The 15,895-nt window shown below is 43.5% G+C and overlaps 1 protein-coding gene across 1 annotated transcript; it reads left to right on the plus strand.

Moving 5' to 3' along the window:
* The first annotated feature begins 7,961 nt into the window (after positions 1 to 7,961).
* On the plus strand, positions 7,962 to 15,544 carry LOC135560342 (zinc finger protein OZF-like). Its single transcript, XM_065002230.1, has 2 exons — positions 7,962 to 8,720; positions 12,057 to 15,544. Exons 1-2 carry the CDS (start codon positions 8,222 to 8,224, stop codon positions 13,109 to 13,111), a joined length of 1,554 nt encoding a protein of 517 aa, XP_064858302.1. The 5' UTR covers positions 7,962 to 8,221; the 3' UTR covers positions 13,112 to 15,544.
* The last annotated feature ends 351 nt before the right edge of the window (positions 15,545 to 15,895 follow it).

Consider the following 15,895-nt stretch of genomic DNA (forward strand, 5'->3'; position numbering starts at 1 on the left):
CATGTGTTTTTTTTTTGTGTCAGTTTCAACAGCACGTACAACCTAATTTCCCCCTAATCGATATCAGTGATTTATTGCTATTTGTCAAAACAACAGTGTTTCTGGTGACTTGTGCAGTTTATAAGGAGCTTGTTTAAAAAATACAAGTAATATGATTATTGTGGCAGATGTTTGTGTAAATAGCACATGTTATGTTTAGGTTTTCAATTTATCCCCAAACTGTTCCTGCATATTGGTTATTGATTTGGATTGTCCTCTAGCAGCAGGGATGTACCGTTAAAACTGTGTTTTGACATTGGGCTATCCCACCAAGCAAAATTATATTGAAATTTTCGTTGAAAATATGACTATGCAATCAAATATTTCATATTTACATTTCATGTAACATTTGGTAGTGATATTTATTCATGCAACCAACATGACCATTTTTGGTACAATTATATTGACATTGTTGCCCTGTTTTTAGAATATCAGGGTTAATTCTCACATGTGCCAAACCAAATGTTCTAGAGCATGATATTGGGGACTGGGCCCAGATCCAACAACATGCCTATCTAGTGAACCCTGAAAAGAGAGAGAAGCTCCGCAGTGAGGTGGAAAGTTATTACGGATATCGCAGGAGTTTCCTCTTGAAATCAGTCCGTGGTAAGGAAAACTTGGTTGCTGATTATCTCTGGGGTGGGCAGTCAAAAAGATTTGTGTTTTGCGTTGAGCCAGTGTGTTTATTTGGAGTTTTATCTCTTATTCTTTTCCGTATTGAAACTGCACTGTTGGTTAGGGGCTCATAAGGAAGCATTTCACTGTTGTATTCGGCGCATGTGACTAATACAATTTGATTTGAGTTTTGTTTGGGCTCGTTCCAAGAGGACAAGAGTTCTAGAAGCTAGTGAGTTTTAGTTCTAGAAGCTAGTGAGTTGTAGGATTCTATAGAAAGAAAAAGGAGAAAAAAATAACATGATTGTTTATTATTATTTAGGAATAGGTGTTTTTTCTTGTTTTTAATTGTTGACAGCCAGTAGACACCATGTTTATATTGGTGAAAGTAAAGCATTGTAGTTGATTATAATGTGAAATGGAAGTTGTTTTCTGTTGGTGGTGAGCAAACGTGTCCAACAAAAATATAGGATATGTTTGTTGTCTTAAGGGGGAAGGTGATACAGGCTTTGGTTTTTCCATTTATGTTTTGAGGTTGGACTTTAGCACGTCTATCTCGTTAGCACGTAGGACGCACTGATTGGTGTCACCTCGTTAGTCAGTATGTGTTACACCTGTGCTGGCTTGTCCATCTCGTTAGTGAGAAGGTTTTTCACCTGAGCTGGTCCAGGTTCTATTTAAGAGTGTCTGGCCCAGTGCTCCAGTTGTCTTGATAGATGTGGAGAGTCAACACCTTTAGTTGCTCCACCTTTTTGGCTTGATGTTTTTCATTTCAGGTTGAAGCTTCTTTCTGAAGAGGTTATTTTTTTGAAGATGAATCAATACATCTGCAAACAAGATCGGTTCCGGGGATTGGACTGGCAAACACGGTACGCTTTTGCCTGGACGGGGAAAAGAGATGGAACCGTGGGGAGAGAGACATTTGGAAGGAACATTTTGATGGGATGCACCAGGATTGAAGGTTAAAGATGTTCTCTGCCTTCAGGGAACCCAATGGAGAAGGGTTTGATGTAACCTTTACAAAGAAGAAAAACACAATGAGATTATGAAGATGGCAACGGAAGGGAAAGAAGAAGGACCCCTGTGTCATTACACGGTGACCAGCCTGGCAAGAAACAACTTCAGGGTGGTCACCGTAACCATGTACAATCCGCATGTGAAGGATGAAGAGGTGAGGGCCTTTCTGGGGAGATACATGGACAATGTCTCCTCAGCGAGGTACCTCAGGGACTCCCTGGGTTTCTGGAATGGGAAAGAGAGGTTTCCAGGCGTTACTCAGGGAGTCCCCGAAGAGTGTGGATGGCTACCTCCATCCTCCGGCAATGTTCTCCCTGGGGGCTGACAGGGGAACCCTATACTATGCACGTCAGCCCCCGTTCTGCAGGCGTTGTATGGCCTACGGCCATATCCTGGCCTCGTGCAGTAACAAGAAATGTCGGTTTTGTGGGTCGGAAGAGCACGAGGCCAGGAATGTGACGAGCCCAAGGCTTGCCACGGGTGTGGCTCAAGAGCACACCTGTGGCGTGATTGCCCGGCTCGTCACAGGTCATACGCGTCTGCAGCTGGGGGAGCGGGGGATGGGGGAGGAAAGAGAGAGGACGCATGCGGATTGTACGGATGGCACAGGGGAAAGGACGGAGAAGGACGAAGAAGGGAAGAATGAAGAGGCGAAAAGAAAGAGGAGAGAAGATGGACCGAAGGAAAAAGAAGGAGAGAAGAAAAAGAAGGCGGAAGAACGGGAAGGAGCAGAGAAGAGGGAGAAGGGGACAGTGGTGCGAGAAGGAGTGGAAGAGGGAACGGTGACAGTGACGGGGACGGAGGGAGGTGTGGAGGTGGGAGGGGGGGGGTGGGAGGGGAGATGGGGGAAGGAGTGGGGGGACAGCCTGCCAAGCTTCCTCGAGGACGAGACAAGGGAATTGGTGGGGGGTTAGCGGGGATGGGACGTTGTGTCTCCCCGCTACCTCCTACACCAAAGAAGAAGGGGAAGAAGAGGGGAAGTTTGGCAGGTAGTGAGAGGGAGGGGGTGTGGAGGGGGAGGGGGGCTAAGAGAGTGGCGGGGGAGGGGAGGGTAATTTGTCCTCCCTGTTTGCCTCAGCCCCTTGCATTTTAGTGGATGACTCCAGTGAGGGGTCGGTGGGCTGTTTGCTAGAAGGATCCCAACTCCTCTTTGAGGAGATGGGGTCCCCTACATGCAGCCCCGAGGCAAACAGGGAGGGGGGGATGGTGGGTGGGGAGGGAGGACCCAACACACTGCCTGGGTCATGGGTTGGGATGGAGGACGGGGGGGCGTCAGGAGTGGAGAGGACGTCCCCGCCGGTGGAGATGGACCAGGGGAGCATTGGGTGAGTCTCCTGTTTTTTCTTTGGTTTTTGGGGTTTTATTTGTTGTTAATAATTAAATGAATAGTTCTGTTTCTTTTTTTAGTCTAAATGTTAGGGGGATAAGGAATAATGTTAAAAGGAGGGCGGTTTTTTGTTATTTAGAGGGTGTGGGGTTTGATTTCTGTTTTTTACAGGAGGTTCACCTGAGGGATGGTGGGGATGTGTGTAGATTTAAGAGGGAGTGGGATAAGGGGGAATCTTTTTGGGGCATAGGAGGGGTGTGCACTCAACAGGAGTAGGGATTTTGTGTGGGCATAGAGAGGTTAAAATAGAGAACACTTTTGTAATAATGCAGGGTAGAGTTTTGGGGATAGATGTTAAGTTTAGAGAAGCTAGATATAGGTTAATTGGGGTGTATGGGCCACAGGTGGCGGCAGACAGGAGGGAGATGGTGGACTGTCTGGCGCCCCTGTGTGTTACAAACAGGCACTTGGTGATAGGAGGAGACTTTAATATAGATTTAGGGGTAGGCGGTGATAGCAGTGCAGGTGCCATCTCTGGGCTAATGGCTTGCCATGGTCTGGTTGATGGTGGCCTGCACACTACTCCGGCAATGGTCGGTCCTACATGGCGCAACTCCAGGGGGTTGCGCGGAGGCTCGACTACATTTTTGTATCCAGGTCTTTGGGTCAGTTGTCTGGGCGGCTGTTGCCTGTTTTCTTCACGGATCACGACGGGGTGTTCCTGCAGGTGGGGTCGCCAGTCTGCCTCTTCGGTAGGGTACTGGAAGTTAGATCGGGATATACTGGAGGAGCAGGCTTTCGTTGACGCATTTTTTGTTTCTTTCGGAGGCTTGACGGCCTCCGGTCTATGTGCGAGGGGGTGTTAGAGTGGTGGGATTTAGTTAAGGGGAGGATAAGGGCTTTTATAATAGGATATTGTAGAAGGAAAAAAAGGGAGGAAAGGAGGGAGGTGGATCGTATCCAAAGGTTAATTGAACTCGAGTACGAGGCAGGCAACCTCGGCGGGTCGATTGACTGGGAGAGATTCGCAGCCCTAAAGGCGCAGCTCAGGGAGCTGCAGGAGCAGAAGGCTCGAGCTTTCCTGGAGCGTGCGCATAGTGGCTTTCTAGAACATAATGAGACTTGTTCCGCTATGTTCTTTAAGTCGGTTAGGGCCAGGCAGAGTAGGAAGGTAATGCATGGAGTTAGGGAAGAAAATGGTAGTATAGTAAGTAAACCAGAGGAAATGGTCAGGGTGACAACTGATCATTTCCAAGGTTTATTTAAGGAAAGGGAAATAGATGTAGAGCAGGGAAATGTGTTTTAGAACACTTGTCCCGGCGGTTGCCAGAGGACATTAGAGACGTGATGGAGGCCCAGATCTCACTAGAAGAGGTTGAGAGCGCTCTTAGGAGGATGGGAAAAGGGAAGGTGCCTGGGATGGATGGGCTGCCGGCTGAGTTTTACCTCAAGTTTTGGGGTATACTTGGACCAGTGGTTCTCGAAGTCTTGAAGGCCATCCTTGAGACGGGGGTCCCGGGGGGATCAATGGCTGTTGGTGTGCTGTCACTTCTTTATAAGAAGGGGGAAGCAACTGACCTTGGCAACTGGCGGCCATTGACCATGCTGTGCGTAGATTACAAGATTCTTGCAAAGGTTTTAGCAGACCGGTTGCGCACAGCCCTTCCCTACGTCGTCCACGAGGATCAGACGTGCGGGGTAGAGGGCCGCTCTATAAGATGGAACCTACAGTTGATCAGGGATTCCATCGCTTGGTCGAAGATAGAGGGCTGCCTTTAATGGTAGCAGCGCTAGATCAGGCGAAAGCTTTTGATCGCGTGAATAGATCTTTTCTATTCAGGGTGTTAGGTAGATTAGGATTTGGGGAGAAGTTTATAGGATGGATCCGTACTTTATATGTCGGAGCGGGGTGTCGAGTTAGTGTAAATAGTCACTTAGGTGACGTTTTTGACCTCTCGTCTGGGGTCAGGCAGGGATGCCCACTCTCGGCTCTCCTCTTCATACTGTACATGGAGCCTCTGGGGGCTGCCATTAGGGCAGACACAGGGGTGGAAGGCTTGTTGATCCCTGGAAGTGGTGGGCTGCGTGTTAAGATGACGCAGTACGCCGACGACACTTCCTTGCTGTTGTGCAAGGACTCGTGCCTGACAAGGTCCCTTGCCATCTTTGGGGATTTTACCCGAGCGTCGGGAGCAGTTCTGAACCATGCAAAGTCTTCCGTCAAGTTTTTCGGAAGATGGCGCGGTAGAACGGATGTGCCTGGGGGGTTATCTCTCTGTGTAGGGGCCCAGAGGATTCTCGGGGTTCATTTTGAGACCTCCGGCTCAGCGACGCTAAACTGGAACATGCGTATCGCAGTGGTACAGAGGAAGCTAGCAATGTGGAAGGCTAGGTATTTGTCTTTTATGGGCAAAGTCCTGGTCCTAAAGGTGGATGTGTTGCCGTCTCTTTTGTATTTGGCATACATCTACCCATTGCCGGCTTGTCTGAGGAGGCCTCTAGTGAGGCTTGTGTTTCAGTTTATGTGGAGTGGCAGGTGCGAGTGGGTCGCCAGGGCACGCATGATCTGTCCCATCGGGGAGGGAGGTAGGGGGGTACCACATTTCCCCCTCAAGCTGGACTCAATTTTTGTTTCTTTCTTGTTAGCGGAGCTTGCTCAGCCAGTGATACACCCGTCCGGTTACCTCCTGCGGGTGTTCTTCTCGTACCAGGCGAGAAGCGTAATGGTGTGGTCTAACGCGGGTCCTCGGGCGGAACAGCTGCCGTGGCACTTTGGCCATGCGGCCAAGTGGCTGCGTGCGCACCCCGAGGTTGAAGTTGCCCGAGTAGGTTTAGACCACAGGCACCTGTACGAGGAGGTCAGGCAGGCAGGGAGTCCTGCGCCTGTAGCGGGCATCTCGTCAGTGGTCTGGGAGGGAGTGCAGGCGCGGGGCCTGGACAACGGGCTCAAGGACCTGAATTGGTTGAGCCTTCATAGCGCTTGCCGGTACGTTCCATCTTGTACCGGTATAGTTTGGTGCAATCCCCCACCTGTCCAAGATCCTCTTGTGGCAGGGAGGAGACTGTGCGCCATGTCTTTTGGGACTGTGCCTTTGCCGGACTAGTCTGGGCTAGGGCACGGGTGATGCTAGGTGTGGTTAGGAGTGATTTTGTTTTGACATGGGCTAGGCTAGAGAGAGGCGTAGGGAGAGCAAAGGGAACGGATAGGGACAGGTTTCTGCTCTGGCTTCTCATGAGTCTCTTTAAAAAGGGACTGTGGGAAGCCAGGAAGAATTTTGTCAAGACAGGGAGAGATTGGGGGGTGGAAGGGATAGTGAGAAGGGTGGAAGGTGATTTGAGGGGGAGGATGAAGAGGGAGGAGAGGAAGTGGGGGAAGCATGCGGCACGGGAGAGGTGGAAAGGGGGTTTAGGGCTGGGAGTGTTAGAGTGAGTTTGGTAAGGGGATAGATTAGGGAAGGGGAGATAGGGAAAGGGTTAGGTATTGGTTAGGTATGACGGGGAGGGACGATGCTCCCCTGAGGTTTGTTTTTGTTTGGTGTTTAGTGATTTGGTTTTGTAAATATAAGTAAGTAATTAAGAATGAATGAGAGATATGATTTTGTAAAGTGTGAATGGTATTGATTGTAAATAAATTATTTTCCGTGCTAACGCGTTCCACACAGTTCATATGAGATGAAGCTTGAGCTCGATATCAACCTATCGAGCTAGTGTGACCTTCCTGGTCCCTCAAGTCAGTGAGTCAACACAGGAAGGAGCAATGAATGGATAGTTCATTTGTTTCCAAAGCTGCAATGATGGGACACACACAGTACGGATGAATGATCAGTAGTGAAGGGATATAAATACCACTCCCACAGCAATTCTACATTAATCTGCCCTGTTATATACTAACAAAAAAAACAGTTGAAATGTCTATCAAAGTTATTGATCGTATAGTGGATTTAACAATTCCTACTAATTCCTAATTTACTATAATAAAAATAAATACATTATTACCATGTGTCTCATATTCACTACATCAGAATAAACTGTCATCCATTCTAGTATCAAAAAATTATCAAATTAACCTGAAATATTACTCAAAGTCCCCCTCTGGTGGCGAAGAATTATAATACACCTAAACTAACAAAACCGGGCTGATAAACTGGCTGGTGTTCATGAGTTTATAAAACATGTACTTTATACATTTGTCATAAATGACCTGCATTGATGAGACACACAGTGTGGATGAATGGTCAGTAGTCGACAGGGTAAAAATAGCACTCCTAAAAGAAGATGCATTTTCCAGTTAGATACCAATTTGAAAGAGGGATCTTTAGCATAAAACCCACATGGAAAACAGAGATTTGGCAAATAACATATAAAGAGAGGTTGACTTGACACCAAACCAACAACAGTAGTTACTAAAACATAAATTGCTAATTTGTGATTTAAAACGTGGATTTAATGATGTAATGTCAATTTTATACATTTCTATCCCAGGACCACTCAATTTTCAAGTTCTCCATAAATCTGCTGTGGATTACCCAGAATCCTATACCTTTATCACACGAGCGGGGCAGCGGTCTAAGGCACTGTTCTTAAATGAATTGCCTCGTTAAATAGAGGATACAAATATTTTAAACATGTTCGTTACACCGTTACACTGGCAAACAAACTCAGTAGCACAGAGAAGATCATCCATATGACGTTGAGAAATACTGCATTGTGTGTAGTTTGGAAGAGTCACAAAATAAGTTAATAAATATGTAATAACGCAAAAACATAACTGTTTGTTCTTATAGGTAACCATATCGTGATTACAATTAGCTTACTAAGTCTTTAACTACACTGTATTGTTACACTGGTGAGTAAAAACTCATGCTTCCTACACTTTAACTTGTTATCTGAAGATAAAATCTACATTTTACTCAACTGCGTTACCCACTCCAGTCAGCAGATGCGGTCTGGGAATTTATGGTGATGCTGTTGGTGTGACGTATAATCTAGTGGACGGAACGCTTCTTTCAACAGCAGCAACAGTTCGTCAGCCACCTCGGTAGCTTGCTAGACAAATAGCCGAACCAATAAAGCTCTTTAGACGCTTTAGTGTATATTAGCCACTGTGTTTTAAACCCTACTTCTGTGGTCTAGTTAGTTATCGGATTGAATTCTATATTAATGGTGTTGTTGTTATTAGTCGGGCTGGTTAAGTTAGCATTAGCCTAGCTAACATCCCCGACCATGCAGTCACCAAGCTACTCTCCTTCTAATGAAGAGAAGGATATCACAGTAAATCAAGAAGTAGGGATGGTTATTACTGTGAAAGAAGAGGAGGACGCGTTCAGAGTGAAAGACGAGGAAGATATCACAGTAAAACAAGAAGTAGAGAGTGGGGCCGTTACTGTGAAAGAAGAGGAGGGCGCGTTCAGAGTGAAAGAGGAGGAAGATATCACAGTAAAACAAGAAGTAGAGAGTGGGGCCGTTACTGTGAAAGAAGAGGATGGCGCGTTCAGAGTGAAAGAGGAGGATGATGTCACAGTAAAAGGAGAGGAAGATGCAGTTTATGGCGTGAAAGAGGAGGGGGAGGAGATTACTTTTACATCGAAAAAGGAGGAGGAAGAAGAGGAGGAACCTGGATATCTGGGCCCGGTTTCCCAAACGCATCTTAAGGCATCCAATGGTTCTAACGATGAATTTAACCATAAGATGGTTTTGAGAAACCGTTCCCTGATTAAAACTAGTAAGTACTGTCTTAACAACAGAGGCACAAACTCTGCAGTTGAACTGATGTTTGGTGTTAAGGTGGAAATCTGCAATCGCTACACCCATATTGTGACTTTTAAATTATTTATTTACAGCCATTGATTCTTGAAGAATATAACACATGCCTCATGAGTTGAGTTCAACTGTTGTACCCCATCAGAACCCCAAATAATATTTTTTTTACTATAATGTTTAGAAACCATGTAAATCAACACTGTATAGCAGTTAAGAACAAATTCTTATTTTCATTAACGGACTAGGAACAGTGGGTTAATTGCCTGTTCAGGGGCAGAACGACAGATTTGTACCATGTCAGCTCGGGGATGTGAACTTGCAACCGGTTACTAGTCCAACGCTCTAACCACTAGGCTACCCTGCTGCCTCAACATGGTTAAAACTATAATGTTGATATCATGGATGGTCAGTCCTTGCATCCATAGGTCTGTCTGTAGTTACATTTATCCAAACCCATAATAATTTTATTACCAAAATAGTGGTGGAATGACAGATTTGTTATTGTTTGAACTGCAGATTGCTGGGTTGTGTGGGTTTTTTAAACAGCAACAAAATGGCTGCCCAGAGACTTGGTTAACAGCTGAGGGATGGGGGAAGGAGAAGTGTAACCACTCTCAAATTCATAGAAAACGATATTGTAGAAACCTTAACCCAACATCTAGCGACCTCGTCAAGAAGTTCAGACCTTCTAACAGTTATAAGGTGTTGATTTGACAGCCGCTGAATTCACTACACTATGAATACAAGGACTGGCCATCCATGATGTCATAATCATAGTTTAACCAGGTTTCTAGGATATACAGTGGGGCAAAAAAGTATTTAGTCAGCCACCAATACTTATTTTCCACCATAATTTCCAAATCAATTCATTAAAAATCCTACAATGTGATTTCTGGATATTTTTTTTTCTCTCATTTTGTCTGTCACAGTTGAAGTGAACCTATGATGAAAATTACAGGCCTCTCGTCTTTTTAAGTGGTAGAACTTGCACAATTGGTGGCTGACTAAATAGTTTTTGCCCCACAGTATGTCATGCAACAACAACCAAAGTGCTTCTTCTTTCATTACAGGTATATTTGTTGTTAGATGAAGTTGTGGGCCAATTTGGCAAAGGTTGATGGAAAAGCCAAAAAGCATTTTACTGGTTGAAGTGTTTTTTGATTTGTGATGATGACACAAACATTATATTAAGCAGGACATTCAAATGATCCTTACAATTAAAATCCAAAGTGGTGTGAAATGCTCTCATAAGCAACCTGGAAATGGAGGTTACTTCCCTGAGTTTTCCCCCCATTCACATTCAGAATACATTGTGAAAAACTAAAATCTTTGATCACCATTTTTGCTCTTGTCAGATATACTACATCCATAACTAGTGGTTTCCTCATTAGCAGATATACTACATCCATAACTAGTGGTTTCCTCATTACCAGATATACTACATCCATAACTAGTGGTTTCCTCATTAGCAGATATACTACATCCATAACTAGTGGTTTCCTCATTACCAGATATACTACATCCATAACTAGTGGTTTCGTCATTACCAGTGTCATGGTGCTGACTTTTGCCTTATACCTGCAGCAAATGCCTCTACCCCGTCTTCTGGCTGGGCAGAGTACTTTAGGATTTTAGTTACTGCGGTGTAACAGGGGCCTAGGCGTGCGGCCCTACCAACCCTTCTATTTCTTCGTAATGGCCCTTCGTGTGAGTTGGGTTTGTTCCTTCGTTCATGTTGTCACTCCCTTATTTTCCGGTCTAGTATGAGGCCTTGGATAGATATACTCCTATTTAAATATTCTGAGTGTTATGGATTCCTCCTATAATTCCTTACCTTCAAGTTTCTTTTACCTCTGTATATATCAATACCGAATAACTTCTTCTATTGGTTATTATGCTCGTCAGCTAGTAGTCACTTGGAAACTAGTGTTGGTATATATTTTGACTCTCCTAATCACTTTAACCTATAACCAGTGTCACTTTCTGTTCAGTGAGAGTGTCAAAGGCGTTTGCTCTCCAGATCGTTAATCTGGCCTAGTTGTCAAAGTTTCAAGCTTTTATTAAGTCACTCTGTTTTTTGTCTTCTACACATTATTACAATTCAATGGTTCTACAGTTTCCTAATACATCAATAATGCTCAATCAATCCTTAATGCTTTAAGCTATGCCATAATAATAATATTGCAAAACTTTAAATGCATTAACACTTCTAACAATATTGACTAAATAGCAAAAATAGTTCAATTACCTTAAATGCTCAGCCCCTTGGTCACTTTCCTGTAATTGGTATTTTCACAGCACTAACTCTCGATTCCGAATTCCAATATCCTAATACACTTCCAACTCTGTGTATGGACTCAATATATTGTAACCGGTACTTGGCTATGTCCTTGTATTGCTAATCACATCTGTACCTGATGTCTCACTGTGTGACTGCCGCTTTGTCTGTGATCAAGAGGTGTCAAGACCCCTGTGTTTCAAATATTGTTCTAGTCAAACAAAAAGCGTATAGTGCAATAGTAAATTTACCTATGATGATTCTCCATATGAAGTCTGTCTCATATGTCAGTGAGGATCATGCCTCTCTTATGATCTCTGTTCTCTTTATATACCTTTTTACAGGGGAAGTTCGCAAGTTTCTGGAGCTGTGGCTAAACCACACTTTCACACTGACACTGCCCTGTGCTTGCACCGGCCGCTTACTCGGGGACTGTAGATTGCTTACACTGAGTGCTTACTCAGGGACTGTAGATTGCTTACACTGAGTGCTTACTCGGGGACTGTAGATTGCTTACACTGAGTGCTTACTCGGGGACTGTAGATTGCTTACACTGAGTGCTTACTCGGGGACTGTAGATTGCTGACACTGAGTGCTTACTCTGGGACTGTAGATTGCTTACACTGAGTGCTTACTCGGGGACTGTAGATTGCTGACACTGAGTGCTTACTCTGGGACTGTAGATTGCTTACACTGAGTGCTTACTCTGGGACTGTAGATTGCTTACGCAATTTTAGAAAACACAAAGGGGCCTGTATTGTAGACCAAAAGTTTTCTACCACACTGTTTAGAGTTTCAACAACATGAATAACTTATTTCTAGTCTACAATCTTAGATGTTACTACTAATGTGAAAACAAGACAAAATATGACTTCTTGCTCATTTTAAGACAATTTTAACATTCATTACAGACATCAATTTTTGTACAACATCATGGCTATGCTGTTGGCATCAACCTTTACCCTGGATTACCGCTGTTGTGGGCCTTTAATCATCTGTCTGACTTTGTTGTTCACACAGGAGAGAGACGTGACTATCGTGGATCCTCTGGGGAGCCTCAACAACGTCATGATGCTGAGGAGACAGAGAAGAGTCTCTCCAGATCAGAACACCTCAATAAACACCCACAGAGACCCACAGGGAAGAGAACTCACTGCTGCTCTGACTGTGGGAAGAGATTCACATCATCAGGCATTAAAATTCATCAGAGAACACACACAGGAGAGAAATCTTATAGCTGTGATCAATGTGGGAAGAGATTTGGACAACCTGGAGATCTGACCGTACACAAGAGAACACACACAAGAGAGAAACGTTATAGCTGTGATCATTGTGGGAAGAGTTTTGTTTATGCTTGCCATCTGACTCAACACCAGAGAACACACACAGGAGAGAAACCTTATAGCTGTGGTCAATGTGGGAAGAGTTTCAGTCAATCTGGATGTCTGACAGTGCACAAGAGAATACACATAGGAGAGAAACCTCATAGCTGTGATCAGTGTGGGAAGAGATTTACTCAGTCACGCAGCCTGATATACCACCAGAGAATACACACAGGAGAAAAACCTTATAGCTGTGATCAATGTGGGAAGAGATTTGCAAAATCTGTCCACCTGACTCTACACCAGAGAACACACACAGGAGAGAAACCATATAGCTGTGAACAATGTGGGAAGAGATTTGCTACATCTGGCCACCTGACAGTACACCAGAGAACACACACAGGAGAGAAACCTTATTGCTGTGGTCAATGTGGGAGGAGTTTTAGTCATTCTGGATATCTGACAGTGCACAAGAGAATACACACAGGAGAGAAACCTTATAGCTGTGATCAATGTGGGAAGACATTTGCGACATCTGGCCATCTGACTTTACACCAGAGAATACACACAGGAGAGAAATCTTATAGCTGTGATCAATGTGGGAAGCGTTTTACCAGATCTGACCATCTGACTATACACCAGAGAATACACACAGGAGAGAAACCGTTTAGCTGTGATCGATGTGGGAAGAAGTACTCTGATAAAAGATATCTGATTAAACATCAGAAAATACATGAAGGAGTTGTTTCATGATATCAATGAAATGATGTCACAATATAGAATGTTTTAACATTGCTGGATTATTTTAATGATGTCACAATGTAGAACCCTAAATGTTTCTCCCCTGTTCTATTAATTTCAACATTAAATGGATATTATCCTCAAGGGAAAAATCTAGGCTCTGAATTGAAAGTACTATTTATGTGATTTAACTAAAAGTGACCCACGTGAATCAAAGTGAAACACTTCAAAATGTAGCTAGCTGTTTTCTACAAATTGTCCTCTAACCAGGGATGTACACATTACTCCCAGATTCCGTTTGGTTTTTGCTGCGTTAGTTTTAACAGGACGTGCAACCTCATCTCCCTCCTTTCGCACAATTGATTTCAACATGATATTGATGAGTGATGACAAATAAGTGTTGTGTTCCTTTGTTTAGCGACCCCTACATTTAAATGCATCACTCCAACATGTAGCTGACTGTCTTCTGCAGGTTGTCCTCTAACCAGGGAGGTAAAATATATCTCCCATTTCCATGTGTTTTTTTGTGTCAGTTTCAACAGCACATACAACCTAATTTCCCACCTAATCGATATCAGTGATTTATTGCTATTTGTTAAAACAACAGTGTTTCTGGTGCTTGTGCAGTTTATAAGGAGCTTGTTTTAAAAATACAAGTAATGTGATTATTGTGGCAGATGTTTGTCTATATAGCACATGTTATGTTTAGGTTTTCAATTTATCCCCAAACTGTTCCTGCATATTGGTTATTGATTTGGACACGTTAAAACTGTGTTTTGACATTGGGCTATCCCACCAAGCAAAATTATATTGAAAAGACGTTGAAAATATGACTATGCAATCAAATATTTCATATTTACATTTCATGTAACATTTGGTAGTGATATTTATTCATGCAACCAACATGACAATTTTTTGGTACAATTATATTGACATTGTTGCCCTGTTTTTAGAATATCAGGGTTAATTCTCACATGTGCCAAACCAAATGTTCTAGAGCATGATATTGGGGACTGGGCCCAGATCCAACAACATGCCTATCTAGTGAACCCTGAAAAGAGAGAGAAGCTCCGCAGTGAGGTGGAAAGTTATTACGGATATCGCAGGAGTTTCCTCTTGAAATCAGTCCGTGGTAAGGAAAACTTGGTTGCTGATTATCTCTGGGGTGGGCAGTCAAAAAGATTTGTGTTTTGCGTCCTCTTGGGCTCGTTCCAAGAGGACGAGAGTTCTAGAAGCTAGTGAGTTGTAGGATTCTATAGAAAGAAAAAGGAGAAAAAAAATAACATGATTCTTTATTATTATTTAGGAATAGGTGTTTTTTCTTGTTTTTAATTGTTGACAGCCAGTAGACACCATGTTTATATTGGTGAAGGTGAAGCGTTGTAGTTGATTATAATGTGAAATGGAAGTTGTTTTCTGTTGGTGGTGAGCAAACGTGTCCAACAAAAATATAGGATATGTTTGTTGTCTTAAGGGGGAAGGTGATACAGGCTTTGGTTTTTCCATTTATGTTTTGAGGTTGGACTTTAGCACGTCTATCTCGTTAGCATGTTGGACGCACTGATTGGTGTCACCTCGTTTGTCAGTATGTGTTACACCTGTGCTGTACACCTGTGCTGGCTTGTCCATCTCGTTAGTGAGAAGGTTTTTCACCTGAGCTGGTCCAGGTTCTATTTAAGAGTGTCTGGCCCAGTGCTCCAGTTTTCTTGATAGATGTGACAAATCAACACCTTCAGTTGCACTAACGTTTTGGTTTGCTTCCTGTTTTGAAGTTTGTTGTGGGTTTTTATTTTGTTTGCCTCTTCTTGGGCAGATTTAGTGGGTCTCATGGTGGGTGTCTTTTAGGTCCCAGTTGTTGTTACTAGTCAACTTTCAGTGGACACTGAGAGCAAAACTTCAACATTATGTTATTGTACTTTTATTGTATCAAATGGTTGTTTTATGCAACAGAATAGAGGGTTCTTAGAACTATTGTGTCTGTGTTCTACTGAGGATGGGCTTCTGGGAGAAAACACTGACAGGAGATTTACAATGTCTTTTGGATGATAAAACCTAAAGAGACAGTATTCCAGATTGAGTTAATGTTTCTGTTCTATATGTTACCAGGGAGAGATGACCCCAGGGCCAGACCCTGGTTTCTACACAGAGTACTGTTTTTACAGCAGATACTTATAATTCTCAGCAGACAGTATCTTTCATACAAATCTTAACCTTGTGACCCATTCTATACATCTGTTGTTGGTCATGTAGGTTGAAAGGGGTGTATTTTGGCTATATAATACCTTTGTACTTTTGTCTCGGGGCTCTCAACAAGTAGTCTGGGGGTGATTTGTTGACCAGCCATCATTATCGTAGAGCACTCAATTGATTCACTTCATATGTGTATGTTGTATTGACCTTCTCCCTTATTAAGTGAATAAAGATTTAGTTTAAGAATAACTCTGACTTGTGATAAGTTTGTTTCCTCATTTGATATTAATCTTCACTTGGTGAAGCTCCTGACGACCTGGGTAAATGGTACACCAGGAATCCCTCTAACTTGGGATCTCAGGGAGACCACACTTTGGGAACGGAGCAGATGGAGCACCTTTGATCTGAGAGGCAGCGAGGCGAGTGGATACCACATCTCAAACCTCGTTTAAGTAAGGGGTGAGCGAAACGCTCTAAGTGTAGTTTTTAGAAAAGCCTGGTAAACCGGGCCGAGGCATTAACATCTGCTAACCATGTGTATATGTGACAAATAAAGTTGGATTTGATTTGATTTGTTACACCATGTAGGAGCAGTATAGACCTAGT

The sequence above is a fragment of the Oncorhynchus nerka genome, linkage group LG15, assembly GCF_034236695.1.
Source record: "Oncorhynchus nerka isolate Pitt River linkage group LG15, Oner_Uvic_2.0, whole genome shotgun sequence".
Taxonomy (NCBI): domain Eukaryota; kingdom Metazoa; phylum Chordata; class Actinopteri; order Salmoniformes; family Salmonidae; genus Oncorhynchus; species Oncorhynchus nerka.